The following is a 15450-nucleotide window of genomic DNA, read 5'->3' on the forward strand; positions in this document are numbered from 1 at the left end:
CCAGTTTGGTGCCAACGAGTCTCCTGGAGATAAGGTTGTATATAACCATCCGTAGGGAGAACAGAATATCTCTGCCTATGTCTTTGCGTGTACGGAGCTTAGATCGAAGAGGGATGGCTGGTGGAGCAATGCACTGGATTCCATCATCGTCGTCGGGTGGAAACATCAGCACCAACAGATGCCCGCGAAATCCGCTTATCAGATCTGCAGCTGTTAATTGTAAGAGAAACGAACATCCGATGGTAATACACACACACACAAAACAACCTCCATTGCTTCGATTTTGTTTAAGCGAGGTGATACGCGCGTTTGTTGGGAAGCAGGTGTGGAAGAAGAAGAGCAAGCCACGGTTGATTAAGATATCGCCGTCGGATGGGAGATGGCATGATAACTGGACGTGTGACTACACATTTTCTCTCCAGGAGTTGCAGCTCCATGACCTCCCTGATGATGCTCATAAGGACACTGATGTTTGCATCACCCTCTGCATCCACAAGGTCAATTACACATACACACACACACATATTTGTGCGTGTTCTCCATTAACGTTCCCTCCATCAACTGGTTGCAGCATGCCGGATTAGGGCTGTCTGTGGACGGGAAGATCACAACATGCTTCACTAGAAAATGCTGCAATTGCTGCACCCCCTTTCTAAGAGAGGTGCATATAATCCAATGCTTTCAATACATACATACATATATGTATATACATAATGGTTACAGTGCTAAATGGGGGGCAAATCAGATTTGTCCCATTCAACACATGAAACATACAAACAACATATGTTTTTAATCCCATAAGAGATGGTCCGGTGGCGTGGAGATAGTAATATTTTTATCCATATTTTGTGTTGCATTTGTATTACGATAAAACAATTCATGAGTTGTTTGTCTCTATTCTTTGTATTCGATTTTAAATTCAATATAGTAACAGTTGTCTATATATATACATGAATGTGTTCAACCATCCACTGGATATTTTAGATCAATACTACATTCCGAGTATGGATTCTTCCCTCAACAAGACAAGCTAGATCAGACTCCTCTCATCATCTTCCTGAAATCGGCGGCGATGATCCTTCGGTATGTCTCCAACTCCCTCTCTTCGATATCTACATCGTCTTTGAGGGTCTTTTATATTTTAGCCGACATGCTTCTGAGAAATTTTGCTCATAGAAAACAATACATTTCAACACATGTTTATATAATAATGAGCATAGTACTATCACTAAACTTCTAATCAAAATTAAGCACGATGCAAATATGTTGTGTCACGAATTCAATTCAAGATTTCTTTAGGGTGTGTTTGTTTGGGGGTTTGAATTTTGAGTTGGGATTTGAATAGTAAAAATTTTGAATTTGAATAGTTGTATGATGTGATATAAATAGGTAATGATGTGATGTTTTGAATGTAAAATTGATTTTTAGTATAATATAAAAAATGAAAAATAGGTGTTTGATTTGATGTTTTTAGGGGGAAAATTTTGGATGAATAGTGGAATTTAATCCAAATCCATCAAACGAACACACTCTTAATAGAACTTTATAATAATTAAAAAAAAAAAAAAAAGTTCATATTGTGTTTATTAACATTGCATGTAGGTTATTTATGTAAGGCCAGGATATGAAGCCGATCTTGATTCGTTAATACAAGACACAGTGCGCCTGGCCACCTCTGTTAGGGTAATATTCTGTATTCAAACCATCCTAGAAACTTATCCATTTTGATAGAAGCTTTTGAAACATTTGATGTGATATTTTGCAGGTAATTCTCTTAAATAAAAATACTATTAATGAATATCATTAATTTTTTTAAAAAAGTATGTATACAATGAATTATATATGTGTATGGAAATTGGCACATTCTTGATTTGTTAATGTTGTTTGTGGCTATGCAGGAATATTGCTCAGAATCATGTGAGAAATCCAAACCTAAATTGCTATGTAAGAAACACTAATAAATCCACTTGCTAGTATACTACACATACAAGAAAATAAACTTTGTCGACCCTCAAAATTTGAGTTGTGTTTTTCAGATGTCGGCGCCAAAAATATTGCCTCCATCGATAGAAGGTGGTCGAAACTCTTGGAGTTAAAGAAGACTAGACATGACTTCACAAGTGTTTAATGCACTGTTGCATTAGAAATCATATAAATATACCGTATATATTTTATGTAAATTTTACTATTGATTATATAGATATTTTTAAATTTGTTTATACTACACTTTATATTGCGATGCATATTATTTATAAAACTTATTATAAATATATTAAAACTTGTTCATTTGTTTAGAGCTTCTAGTAAACTTGTTGAAGTTCATAGGTAGTAATCTAACTGTTAAAAAGCATAAATTCCCTCCAGTCATTGAATACGTTCTAAGACTGATAATGAAAGTCAGTCGAGGGAAAGGTGCACAAAGAAAACAATGAAAAAAAAAAATATAGGTATAGATTGAATAATTTTTATATTTAATTGTTTCTTACTATTAGATAAGATTTTTTTTCTTTTGAATAGTTTCATCATTTAGAACTTTTTCTGTAAAATTTTATAATCGATAACTCTAGAGCAAACTATTATATTTTTTTGATTGGTATAAAATATTATCGTATTTAGCTTTTATCTATTAAGATAATAAAATGATACAATATGTTATAATAAAAGCTATTTATATTGGGACGATTCTTGATCTTGATCTTATTATTGTTGTGGTATTATTTGTCGTTTTGTTGTAATGACATTGTGTGGTAAAATTTAATTAACTAATAAAAAATATTGAAAATAATTATAACTAAAATCAGCTTATATATATATTTTCAGTAATAATTTTTACGCATACATTTGATCATATTTAAGTTTATTTTTGTGTCTTTTATTTTACATTTGCATCTATTAATTTTTGAATAAAATAATATTATTACATTAAAATTTTATTACAATATAATATATATATATTACATATAATATTAAAAGAATACTATAATAAAAATTAAATATAATAAAATAAGTAAAATAAAATAACATAAAATAAAGAATTTATTTCTCAATATTTTATAGGATATAATTATCAATATATATGCATATTATCCTGTCAATATTCAACATAAAAATATATATATATATATATACTTATGTTTGTTAATACTTTCATTTTCACCTGATTTATAAAAGATATTATATATATACAAAACAAACACACAAAATATATTAATACTAACAATACTTTCACGGTATATTAATCCCGAAAAATACGAAAAAATAAAAAATAGAAGTGTAAAATGAAAATCTGATATATTTACGGTAGATATTTATAATAATTAATTAAATAGGAAATAAAATGGAGGCCAGGCTGGCCACAGCATGCTCCTGACTGGACATGTTTACCCTTTTCTTCTACACTTTCTAAAGACAGAAAATATTGCATAATTGCATTAACTTGTCTCGTATAAGTATCAGAGCTCAAAATTACAGCGCTTATTGACTGAGAGTAGAATTGGAGAAGGAAGGAAGAGGCTGCAATCCCGATCTTCTCCTCCGTCGGCGAGCTTTGTGAACTATCTGTTGATTCACTTCGGAAAGCTTGTATAGAGAGATACATACATGTATGTATGCGATAATGTACGAAATTGAATGGAGTTGAAATTGCTCTTGAGTTAGGGTTCGCTGTCGTCGGAAGTGAAGGGGATGGCTCGGCAAATGACGTCTTCCGCCTTCCACAAATCAAAAACCCTTGACAACAAATATGTAGGCATTGTCCTATGTTTGTGCTCTAGATGAAGCGTTGTTTATGGAATTGTTTTGTGAGCTTGATGAACTTTTTGAGGAGTCATTGTTTTATTGCAGATGCTTGGGGATGAAATTGGGAAAGGGGCTTATGGAAGAGTTTACAAGGGTTTGGACTTGGAGAACGGTGATTTTGTTGCAATTAAGCAAGTGTCTCTCGAGAACATTGCTCAGGAGGATCTTAATATTATTATGGTATGGCAATTTGCTTCGGAATAACTCGATTTGGTTCTATCTTATTGGAGACTTTCTGGGCAACTTTTTTTCTTATTGTTTGCTTATGATTTCCATGACTTCTCACCCGTTTATTGTTGCTCATTTCTCCCACGGCACAACTCCATTCGGCCGGGCTGATCCAAATTTGACAGCAAGAAATAGATTTGCTAAGGGTAAATCTCATGTTTACTGCTTGTACTCGTTACATTTATATGATTTATTGTGGGGTGCTTGAATCCAACCTTATGAACCATGCTAATATGTTACCTGCTATACCACTCCCCTCATGTTCATTCATAATTTGCTAGGTTATATTTAATTTTAGGTGGGCAACATTCTATTTGGTCTCGAAAGCAGCTAATTTTCAAAAAAACAAAAAAATAAAAAATAAAAAAACTTGCACAGCTATGACTTTGTTTCATAGTCTAATCTTGTTGTTGCGTGACCATTTGCTTGCAGAATTTAAATCATAAAAACATTGTAAAATATCTTGGGTCATTGAAGACAAGATCTCATCTTCACATTATACTCGAGTAAGTTGAGATTCTAACTACTCCTCAACATACTAAAATACCATAACTTTAAGACAATTAAGAATCCTTTGTCAGAATCTCTATTAATTTTGTTTATTTTCTCAAGGTACGTGGAGAATGGATCTCTTGCGAACATTATTAAGCCGAATAAATTTGGACCTTTCCCGGAGTCACTGGTCGCTGTTTATATAGCCCAGGTTTTACGCTGATCTCGAATTTCATGTGCTGGCTGATTCTTAATTAATTTGATTTGGTTTCAAATTCTAGCATTATTCTATAATCAGGTATTGGAAGGTCTTGTATATCTGCACGAACAAGGTGTAATTCATCGAGACATCAAGGGAGCAAACATATTGACAACAAAAGAGGTGCGTTTAAGTTTGTCGGGATACTGCTTTTCTTTGTGACGTATTTTTGCCGTCATTTTATTGTGGATTTTGTTTGTTTCTTGATGATAATATGATGTGACCTTTAGTCGACTTTTTATTTAAATGTCCTGATGTGCTGTGCCTTTATTTTCCCTCCCCAAATTGCTTGACTTGATTCATATGCTATATATATCCACACACATCATGAATCAGGCATATATGTATTAATTTACCAAATCCGTCATCTATTTTACTAGCATATACTTTCAGGGTCTTGTCAAGCTCGCAGATTTCGGAGTTGCGACAAAACTTAATGAAGCAGATGTTAATACCCATTCTGTCGTTGGAACACCTTATTGGATGGCCCCCGAGGTATATCTATTCTTTCCCAAGTTTTGAGGGTGACTTGATCTATCATTTCAAATTGAATTTATGTATATGTTGTAATGTTTATTGTTAAAACATTAATTCAAGTTTGTATTAATTATTATTTTCCACCTTTGGTTGATAAGTTGGAACCAACTTTTGAAGTTATTCTCTTGAGTTGGCACAACACTCTGGCTGGCAAAGTTAGGATGTTGGACACGGAGAGAAACAACATAAAACTGTTTAAGACGTTACTTTATAAAAAATTTATTCCTATTTAAGACTAGGAAATTCGAGAACAGTATGTATAGTAAAAAGGTTAAAAGCTTAAAATAGGGAATAAAGTGGGGGTTTCCTATGTTCCTGTTCCTTGAGAAAGATTATATGTGTTTATGCTTCTCTATTTGATAGGGTTGTTTTGGTTGCACAACTAACCATGGGATTCTGATATCAATTTACTTGTTTCTTCTTCATCCTTGCTTTATAATGGGAGCTCTGCTCAATTTACCCCATATTTATTCTATTCTCCACTTGATAGGGTGTTTTGGTTGCATGACTATTCATTGGATTCTGACACCAATTTACTTGTTTCTTTTGCATCTTTGCTTCAATTTTATCAAGAAATAGCAATTTGTTTATTTTATCAAGTTTACCATGGAATGGCAGCATGGTGGAGTATATACTCAGCATTGTTGTCTGATTGCAGGTTATTGAAATGTCAGGGGTTTGTGCTGCATCGGACATTTGGAGTGTTGGCTGCACTGTGATTGAACTCCTCACATGTATTCCGCCTTACTATGATCTGCAGCCCATGCCTGCCCTATTTAGAATTGTACAGGTAAAAGTCAGGTCTGCGTTGTCATAGTCCTCATCCTCTTTGTTATTGTTGAACATAATTTTCATGGAATGGTAATGATCTTTTGTGTATGACATCGTGCCAGTTTTTCATTTATTACTTATAAAATTTTACCCTGCCCATCGGTAGCCGGAAAAGAATTTGGTTGTTGCATGGAAAATTTTCATTTATTTAGTTTTGACAGCTGATTACAGAGATTGACTAGGAGCAAATCTAAGGATATATTCCAATATTGGCATAAGATATTGAGACAAATAAAACAAGCTTATTGAACCTGTTGTAGCCGCTATGTTACTGTTGGTTCTTTGAAGTTAACCCTTCAATTTTTTCTTTATCCAGGATGAGCACCCTCCAATTCCTGATGGCCTATCTCCAGCTATAACTGATTTCTTGCGTCAGTGCTTTAAGAAGGTCATCTTGAAAGCTTGCTGTGATTAATATTCTTTACTTGTCTCGTTTCATTTTGGCTCCTAAAATTGACAAAATTTGTTTCTTTTTTGTGTTTTTTTTCTCAAAAAATGGTGCTAAATTAGAATTCATGTTGTAAGTTAAGTATAGCTAAAAAGATATCCTAATTACTTTATGAAAAATGCTGATAAGTGTGTTTGGTTCCCAGATTTGATTAGTGAGAAAGTATTAGAATTTGCTTACTGTTTTTTTATGAAAATTTTGGAGTGATTTTCTTTTTGGCTATTCTCTCAAGCGGACCTGTGCTAACTCTAACCAATTTAAATTTGAGATGATCTTGCTGATGCTATACTGCCATAATACACAACCTATGAAACCGTGGAAGTTCTTTACTTACATGTGTTTGAAAAAACTGATCCCATCTGACATTTAGTTTGGGATTTCAGGATGCCAGGCAGAGGCCTGATGCAAGGACATTACTTTCACACCCTTGGATTCAAAACTCAAGGCGTGTATTGCAGAATTCTCTTCGACATACTGGAACATTAAGGTCTAGCATTTGGAACACACCATTTTCTACCAAATCCCTCCCTAATCTATTAATTTGCTTTGTTGTGAATGGTATTTTCTCTGTTCTTTGGGTGCGACAGTGTTTTCATCACATAATAATGCTATTTCTTGCCCCAATCATGGTAATTGACTCTGCCTGAAACCTCATGATGTATTATTCCAGATAAACTAGGGCTGGTTTTCTTTCTTGTTTTTTTTGGTTCTATCCTGACTTTTTACCCTCTAAAAACATCAAATCAAACCCCTATATTTCATTTTGTATATTATACTAAAAATCAATTTTACATTCAAAATATCACATCACACCTATTTATATCACATCCAACAACTACTCATTCAAAATTATACTATTTTAGAACCCAAACCTCAAACAAACACACCCTAGAAGTTTTTAGTACATTGAAGGATTTGCTGTGAAATGACATTGGGATGGTTGTGTCCTACAATATACTCTGAAAGGTTTACTTGTGTGCCTGATCTGATAGCAGCATGATAGTCTTGCTTGCTCTTGTGAAGTGCTGCTTCTCCTTTTTTATTTTATTTTTTCTTATTCTCTCCAATGCTACTATCTGAGCTCTATACTAATGAGCATCGTGATGAAGCAATATTGAGCAAAAAAATGCTGCAATTTTGCAGAAATATTGAAGAAACTGGATCTCGGGATGGGGAACTGCGCACTGGTGAACAAGAGCATGATGGGGAAAACTCTTCTGCTAACAAAGTAATCATTTTTGAGATCTTCATGTACATAATACGTTGTAATGCTGTGACTCAACACCTGCTTTCCCTTCTAGTGTTTTTACTACAATTGTAAGTGTTGTTTTGTCTAATATTTCTATCTTACATGTGTTTTCTGTTTTTTAGGAAAGTAAAAAAACATTGCCATCTGAGGTGTCAGGCATCAGCAAGTCCTCTGAGGATGATAATTCTACATCTAATCTTACTGAAGAAAGGACAGATAACCTTGACGAAGATGTGGTCTCAGATCAAGTTCTGACATTAGCAATTCATGAAAAATCACCCATGCATTCTAGTGCGTCTGAACCAGAAGATACTCACGAGGCATCAGTTTCTGATTTGGCTGAACGCAAAACATCCTACATGAATCTGCATGATGTAGTGATGGCTAATGGTGATTTGGAGCCTGCAGATCCCACAAAGCAAAATGTTGTTGCTAGAATAATTGACAAAAAGGAAAGTTCAGTTGCTATTCAGCATGGCCAAGTTGACTCTGGTAAAAAGAATCAGAATCCTAGCCCAAGGAAGGTACTTTGGATTGTTGCGTTTATTGCATTTATTTATTATATATATGTATTTTCTGATACAAATAAAATGGTAGATAATGCTTTTCTTGAAAGTTGATTAAATTACTAGCTGTTAATAGTTTTTAGGATACCAGTGTTAAACTCTTATCTTGGGGAAGCCAATTATTGGTGCAAATTTATTTCTTCTTCCTTCTTCTGAAAAAATATGTGATTTACTATTTTTGTTTTCTTTTTTTTTTGAAAAAATGTTACTTCCTCCGTCCCACATCTCATGTCCACCTTTTCATTTCCGTCCGTCCCACATCTCATGTCCACCTTTTCATTTCCGTCCGTCCCACTTATTTTGTCACTTTCTTTTTTTGAAAAGAATTATACACTTTAATCTTTTTATAAAAAATTTAATTTATAATTTTTTTTTAATTTTAATTATACTAATCAATTATCTTAATCTTAATATACGATACGATAATTATTTTCACTAATATATTTTTAATTATTTACTAATTATATCACTTCTAAATTCCCGTGTCTACAGTAAAACGGACAAAATATTCGGGACGGAGGGAGTATTATACTTGGGTGTAGGTGTATGTTCTGCTTTGAGAAGAATTTAAGCTATAAAGAGGGTTTGCCAAATTATTCCAATTCTTGTATGGCTCTGCTTTCTCAAGGACAGGCATTAATGAGACCATGTTGTAGTTTGCTGATTGAAATCAGATGCTGCTTTTGAATGTCTTAGGACTTGTTTGGATGGGGATTTGGGGTTCGGGAATAGTAAAAGTGTGAAATGAAATAAGGTTTGATGAGATGTAACTATATTTTGAATGAGAAATATTTTTAATGTAGTATTTTAAATGGACATTTTCTATTAGATGGTTTTGAGAGAGGAAGAAGATGAATAGTGCAAGACTGGAGTGAGTCTTCCAAATAATTAAGCAGTGGTGTGCTTCTCATGTATGCTTATCTTTATACATTGGTTCTTTATATAATTCACTTAAAGATGTTATTGATTTTAGTAACGCTGCAACTAATCCCGTTATCTCATCTTTGAAGTAATTCCAGTTTGGCTGTAGCTTCAGCAATTACAGTTTGTTCAGATCTTTCGGGCACGGCCCCTATCTCAGCTCCTTTGTCCGATTAGTTTCATGGTCCCAATCATCTTAGTCCCTCTGTGTCTTATTATGTCTCTATCAAGAGCTCCTTCCTTTGATAGTAATCTAACATCTCCTATTACATAATATTTTCTTTCCAAATCTCATCTTCAAAGTAATTTAACGCCGCTAACATGTCTTGCTTAAACATTAGTTTTGCTACCAATTGTGGTCAAACGTTAGTTTCTTCTACTATGCAAAGTTTCCAAGGACTCTCACGATCTTAAATAGAAAAACTATTGGCTACTTCTCAATAATTGTCATATAGATTGGACGTTTTTTTCGTTTTTTTTGTTCCATTTATGATTTAGTAGCATCATATATAGCGTAGTGTTTATTAACATTTTATTGTTCCAACCGTCTAGGCTGTGAAGGAATCATTCAGTACCGAAGAAAATGAGCTTAGTAGATTCAGTGATCCTCCTGGTGATGCTTCTTTGGATGACTTATTTCATCCCTTCGAGCATAAGGTGACTGAAGCCTCTACTTCTTCATCCTCTTCACATGCATTTCAAGGCCATGCAGTCTCTGATGACGGAAAGAATGATCTGGCTACAACGCTGAGGGCAAAAATTGCACAAAAGCAAATGGAGAATGAATCTTCACAGGCAAATGGCGGTGACATACTTCGTCTAGTGATGGGAGTTTTAAAGGAAGAAGCTATTGATATAAAAACTCTGGTATTTTATACTTAGAAATTGATTTATTGCATTCTCACTTGAATGCCTATACTCATTGTTTTATTCCATGCTTATGTATCAGGGATTTGAAGAGAAACTGCCCGCAGAAAATCTTCACCTTCAGGTACTTTATGTCAGTTTCTACACCTATTTCAGAAGGTAAAATGTAACTGGAAATTTTCTTTAAACAATATTAAATACTTTGCCACATTTAGAAATAGAAAATGTTTATTGTGTGGACAATTCAGGCAATTAAAGAATTTTGGCATGTCATGATCTTCTGCAGGGTAAGGAAAAACAACTTATAATTTCTCTGTGCTGTCTTATTGTCTTTGTTTTGGCTGCCATCCAACTCAACATTAAGTATTTTGTACTTCGTGAACCCACTAAGGCATTATGCATCCATGATTATCTCAGAGCTTGATTGTTGCTTTATGACGGGCTTTAATTTATTCTCTCGAATCTATAATGGTTCTACTAATTTATCTTTATCCTACTTCTACAATGATTGTGTTTTTTTTTAACCCAAAACTGTGGATCCACTTTTTGAACTTCCTTATCTTTCTGTGCAACAGGCTGTTGAATTTAGCAAATTAGTGTCATCACTGAGACCAGATGAACCTGAAGACGTTATAGTTTCTTCTTGTCAGAAACTGACTACCTTCTTTCATCAGCGACCTGAGCAGAAAATTATTTTTGTTACACAATATGGTTTTCTTCCTCTAATGGAGTTACTTGAGGTTCCTCGAACGCGTGTATGTAACCTTGCAAGATGCTCAATGAAATGCCTTGTCTGGTTTTATATGCACCAAGTTATTGTATTCTCACTGCCATGTGTTGCTTTATTTTTTCCCCCAAAATCCAGGTTATATGCTCTGTGCTTCAAGTTCTGAACCAAGTAATTAAAGATAATACTGAATTTCTGGAGAATGCCTGCTTGGTTGGCCTGGTAAAGATATTCTTAAATTTGACTAGTTGAAAATGTCCAATTTAGAAGTAGTAACATTTATTAAATTGAGAAGGCAATCTAACATGATGTGAAAAATTGACGAATAATTACTAAATGAGGAATGTTTGAATGAGCTGGCGTATTATGGAAGGTTGTCGCATATCTTATGAACATGTTCCTGCAGTCTTTTTTAGTAAAGTGCCAAGTCCTTGTAGATTAAGCGGGAGGCACCCCCCACCCCCCCCTTGGGGACTGCATCTCAAGTTCGATCCTGGGTGGGTGGGGGTGGGTGTGTGCGTGTGTGCGGGGTAAAAAAAAGTCGAGACTATTTTTTTATTTATGAATATTGTTGATGTTAATTTTTTTTTTTCACTTGTATTTACTTTATGCTCTGGATCCACTGCCTTGACTATTTAGGTTAAGAAGTATGTGATATATGACATCATTTTAATCCTGTAGTGATACTATCCTATGTTAATCGCTATACAAGAAAATCAAATGTGCTATAAGGCTTCTTGTTTTTTGGGGGTATCATTTACTATTCTTAACTGTACTTGTCCTTAGATTCCTATTGTGATGAGCTTTGCTCTGCATGAGCGTCCCCGGGAGGTCCGTTTAGAAGCAGCGCATTTTTTTCAGCAACTTTGTCAATCAAGGTTAGTTTCCAGCTTCAGAACTGCTATTTTGGTATTAGTCATTTTGTTTGGATTCTGATAAAATTATTTTCCCTGCAGCTCCTTGACATTGCAGATGTTTATTGCTTGTCGTGGTATACCCATATTGGTTGGCTTTCTGGAGGCTGATTATGCAAAGTACAGGTCAGGACTTTTGTCAAAGTATTCATTGCAGTTTATTTTTATATGCCGTTCAATCTTTGCCAATTAGAAGGTCTCTTGTGCCAAAGTTAGTTTTCTAGGCCTCTTCAGATAGAATTTTTTTTAGGGAGCAAAGAAGACCTTTTCGTTATAGTCAGAATGTTCACAATAGCTAGATTAAAGAAGCTGAGCAAAATTTTCAAGTTGTTTCATGCTGAACAAGGACTTGTAGTCCTAATGGTTGCATCTTTTTATTTAAACTTTCTTGAGCCCATACAATCGTTTGTATGAACCCATTGGATTCCAATTTTGTTTATTGGATTTACCAACTAATTGTTCTCATTGCCTTTTATTCCAGGGAAATGGTTCATATGGCTATTGATGGCATGTGGCAGGTGTTCAAGCTTCAGAAATCTACCTCTAGAAATGATTTTTGTCGTATAGCTGCCAAGAGTGGAATATTATATAGACTTATCAACACTCTTTATAGTTTAAATGAGGCAACTCGTCTAGCTTCAATAGGATCCAGTGGTGGGCTCCCTCCTGATGGTATAGCTGGAAGGCCAAGATCAGGCCCTCTGGAGACTACCAGTCCTTCTGTGCAAATGGACACTGCGCTATACGGGAGTGACTTGCCTGATCACCTTAAATTTAAGCAAGGAGACCATATATCATCGCAACCTGGACTGCAAGAGCGTGCATCAGTATCACATTCACTTGAATCAAGTTTTGCTACAGTGCAGGCTCCGGGTACTTCAAGAGGGGTAGATCTTGCTTATTTGGACAAAGGATCCAGTCCAGTTATAAAAGATTACCCAACGATCTCTAGAGACCAGGAAACTGTAGATCGGTGGAAGAATGAACCTCCTAGACCGGAAGTTGACATAAAGCAGCAGAGAAATGTTACTGCGACAGGTAGAATGTCCACAGACAGGGCTTCAAAGTCAGTGGATTCGACAACAAATGGATCATCTGCTCAGAGTGGTATCCAACACGAGCAAGTTCGACCACTGTTAAGTTTACTGGATAAAGAACCCCCTTCACGCCATTTCTCTGGTCAGCTGGAGTATGTACGGCACCTTACAGGGGTGGAGAAACATGAAAGCATATTGCCTCTTTTGCAGGCAGCTAGTGAAAAGAAAGCTAATGGGCTCGACTTTTTAATGGCTGAATTTGCAGGTAATTAAACTTTTTCTAAACATGATTTAGTTTTCTCAGCTTTGATTCTTGTGATCATTGAAATGCCAGTTTGCCTTCTCCTCGTCAATTATCACTATACCTTTTGGTGTTAGTTTTGCTACTAAAAAACTTATGGTCAAACTGTCTATTTATCACATGATGCTAAAACATTCATTTTATCTGTACAGAGGTTTCAGGACGAGGAAAGGAAAACTCTAACCTGGATTTAGGGCCGAGAAGTTCACCACAAGCAGCTAGTAAGAAGTTAGGGCCTCATCCAACGAATGGCGGAACTGCTGCCACCTCTGGACTGGCATCACAGAAAGCATCTGGTGTGCTGTCTGGTTCAGGAGTTTTAAATGCCAGACCAGGGAGTGCAGCATCGTCAGGATTTCTTTCTCATATGGTATCACCTTGGAATGTTGATGTTGCACGAGAATATTTGGAAAAGGTAGCAGACCTTTTACTTGAGTTTGCTGCCGCTGATACAGCTGTGAAATCTTACATGTGTAGCCAAAGTTTGCTTAGTCGCCTATTCCAGATGTTCAATAAAATAGAGCCTCCAATACTTCTAAAGGTACAGAAGATATTCTGTTTTTAACTTCATCTAACATATCGAGAAAAATATAAATTACTTCCCTGTTATTTTGTTTCTTGTAGTTGTTGAGGTGCATAAATCATCTGTCAACGGATCCGCATTGCTTAGAGCATCTTCAGCGAGCTGATGCAATCAAATATTTGATCCCAAACCTTGATCTCAAAGAAGGTGCACTTGTGTCACAGATCCATAATGAGGTATAACATCAAACCTTTTCTATTGATGTCTTTCCCAGTATTTTGTCTTCTGGGTAGAAATAATTATGCTTATTAGGCTGTCTGGTAGGCATTCAGCTCAACTAGTTATTATTTGGTCTCTTAATAATCTCGATAAACAAACTTCAAGGCTCTCTTTTGACCAAATTGCATCTATATATCATTGTTTTTCCATTTATATATTTAAGGGATATTTGGCTATTGAGAAACTGAGTTCTTATACCTTACCCCACCTTTCGACATTGTCTAATTAGTTTCCTTTGCTGCAGGTTCTCAATGCACTATTCAACCTCTGCAAGATTAACAAGAGAAGACAAGAACAAGCAGCAGAAAATGGGATCATTCCCCATTTAATGCATTTTATAGTGTCGGATTCTCCTTTAAATCAGTATGCGTTGCCGCTTCTATGTGATATGGCCCATGCATCACGTAATTCGAGGGAGCAATTGCGTGCTCATGGAGGACTTGATGTATATCTGAACCTTCTTGTGGATGACCTGTGGTCTGTGACTGCACTAGATTCACTTGCAGCATGCTTAGCCCATGACAATGAAACCAGGAAAGTCGAACAAGCTTTGCTCAGAAAGGATGCTGTGCAAAAGCTGGTAGCATTCTTCCGGTGCTGTCCAGAGCAGCACTTCTTGCACATATTGGAACCTTTCTTGAAAATTATCACGTAAGTCGATATGTTCTCACATACTCTATACGTGTACTGCATCGACTGTGTTAAATCAAAACGTCTATCTGGACTTTGGTTTCACTTACCATGTGATGTGCAACTGAAATTGCAGGAAATCATCTCGAATAAACACTACTCTGGCAGTAAATGGTTTGACACCGCTCCTTATCTTGAGACTTGATCATCCAGACGCAATAGCTCGTTTGAATCTGCTTAAATTGATAAAGGTATATCGCTAATTCTTTTCTACACCTTGCGAATAACTTGCATCCCTATACCATTGCATTAATTTCTTCATACCAGTATTGGCATATGCATTATCTATCGAAACTTCAGTTTAGAATTGGTTTTCTGTTGTAATTCCGTCTGAAATTGCAGGCCGTGTATGAGCACCACCCTCATCCAAAGCAGCTGATTGTGGAGAATAATCTGCCTCAGAAGCTTCAAAATTTGATCGAGGAGAGAAGGGACGGGCAGAGTTCTGGCGGCCAAGTTTTGGTGAAACAAATGGCTACTTCACTTCTGAAAGCACTTCATATCAACACTGTCTTGTGAAGAAGAAGTCTTTCTGTGTCAACGTGTCTTTGTACATGTCCAAGTTTCTGTTTTTAAGGTTTTGTGAGTTTGATTGATGTTCATACCGCCATTATATACATATTTATGTATATTGACTTCTCTTTGACTTACTTCCTGCTTATGCTTCTCTTGTCTTTGACATATATAGTGTTATGTTGTTTGTGACCTGACTATATATAGCAGTAAGCCAGTAAAGAATATTGGTGCCAACTGAGAATTTTGATCTAATGATGGTTCCAACTT

General features: G+C 35.5%; 2 protein-coding genes across 3 annotated transcripts; both read left to right on the forward strand.

Moving 5' to 3' along the window:
• The first annotated feature begins 48 nt into the window (after nt 1–48).
• On the forward strand, nt 49–2224 carry LOC127260908 (large ribosomal RNA subunit accumulation protein YCED homolog 2, chloroplastic). Its single transcript, XM_051288957.1, has 7 exons — nt 49–242; nt 324–497; nt 572–661; nt 985–1083; nt 1603–1683; nt 1899–1944; nt 2037–2224. The coding sequence occupies exons 1-7, from the start codon at nt 78–80 to the stop codon at nt 2126–2128; spliced, it is 747 nt and encodes a 248-aa protein (XP_051144914.1). The 5' UTR covers nt 49–77; the 3' UTR covers nt 2129–2224.
• Nucleotides 2225–3428: 1204 nt separating this feature from the next.
• On the forward strand, nt 3429–15374 carry LOC127261388 (MAP3K epsilon protein kinase 1-like). Of its 2 annotated transcripts, XM_051289726.1 has the most exons (24): nt 3429–3744; nt 3844–3978; nt 4152–4172; nt 4459–4532; nt 4639–4729; nt 4817–4900; nt 5171–5272; nt 5973–6104; nt 6462–6533; nt 6977–7080; nt 7737–7821; nt 7965–8366; nt 9882–10196; nt 10279–10320; nt 10772–10951; nt 11062–11145; nt 11710–11801; nt 11880–11963; nt 12319–13139; nt 13328–13716; nt 13800–13934; nt 14222–14628; nt 14744–14858; nt 15010–15374. In XM_051289726.1, exons 1-24 carry the CDS (start codon nt 3685–3687, stop codon nt 15184–15186), a joined length of 4203 nt encoding a protein of 1400 aa, XP_051145683.1. In that variant the 5' UTR covers nt 3429–3684; the 3' UTR covers nt 15187–15374. The 2 variants fall into 2 exon arrangements, with proteins under 2 accessions (XP_051145683.1, XP_051145684.1); XM_051289727.1 differs by lacking the exons at nt 3429–3744; nt 3844–3978; nt 4152–4172; nt 4459–4532; nt 4639–4729 and having other exon boundaries at nt 5158–5272.
• The last annotated feature ends 76 nt before the right edge of the window (nt 15375–15450 follow it).

The sequence above is a fragment of the Andrographis paniculata genome, unplaced genomic scaffold (genome assembly GCF_009805555.1).
Source record: "Andrographis paniculata isolate CXL003 unplaced genomic scaffold, ASM980555v1 Contig62END, whole genome shotgun sequence".
Taxonomy (NCBI): Eukaryota; Viridiplantae; Streptophyta; class Magnoliopsida; order Lamiales; family Acanthaceae; genus Andrographis; species Andrographis paniculata.

Bases quoted from the DNA above. Each gene is read 5' to 3' on its own strand.
- LOC127261388 (XM_051289726.1), top strand. From the start codon at position 3,685: ATGGCTCGGCAAATGACGTCTTCCGCCTTCCACAAATCAAAAACCCTT. The intron at 7,822-7,964 runs GTAATCATTTTT...TCTGTTTTTTAG, and splicing joins AAAACTCTTCTGCTAACAAA to GAAAGTAAAAAAACATTGCC. The intron at 13,935-14,221 runs GTATAACATCAA...CCTTTGCTGCAG, and splicing joins TGTCACAGATCCATAATGAG to GTTCTCAATGCACTATTCAA.
- LOC127260908 (XM_051288957.1), top strand. From the start codon at position 78: ATGTCTTTGCGTGTACGGAGCTTAGATCGAAGAGGGATGGCTGGTGGA. The intron at 662-984 runs GTGCATATAATC...TGGATATTTTAG, and splicing joins GCACCCCCTTTCTAAGAGAG to ATCAATACTACATTCCGAGT. The intron at 1,084-1,602 runs GTATGTCTCCAA...CATTGCATGTAG, and splicing joins TCGGCGGCGATGATCCTTCG to GTTATTTATGTAAGGCCAGG.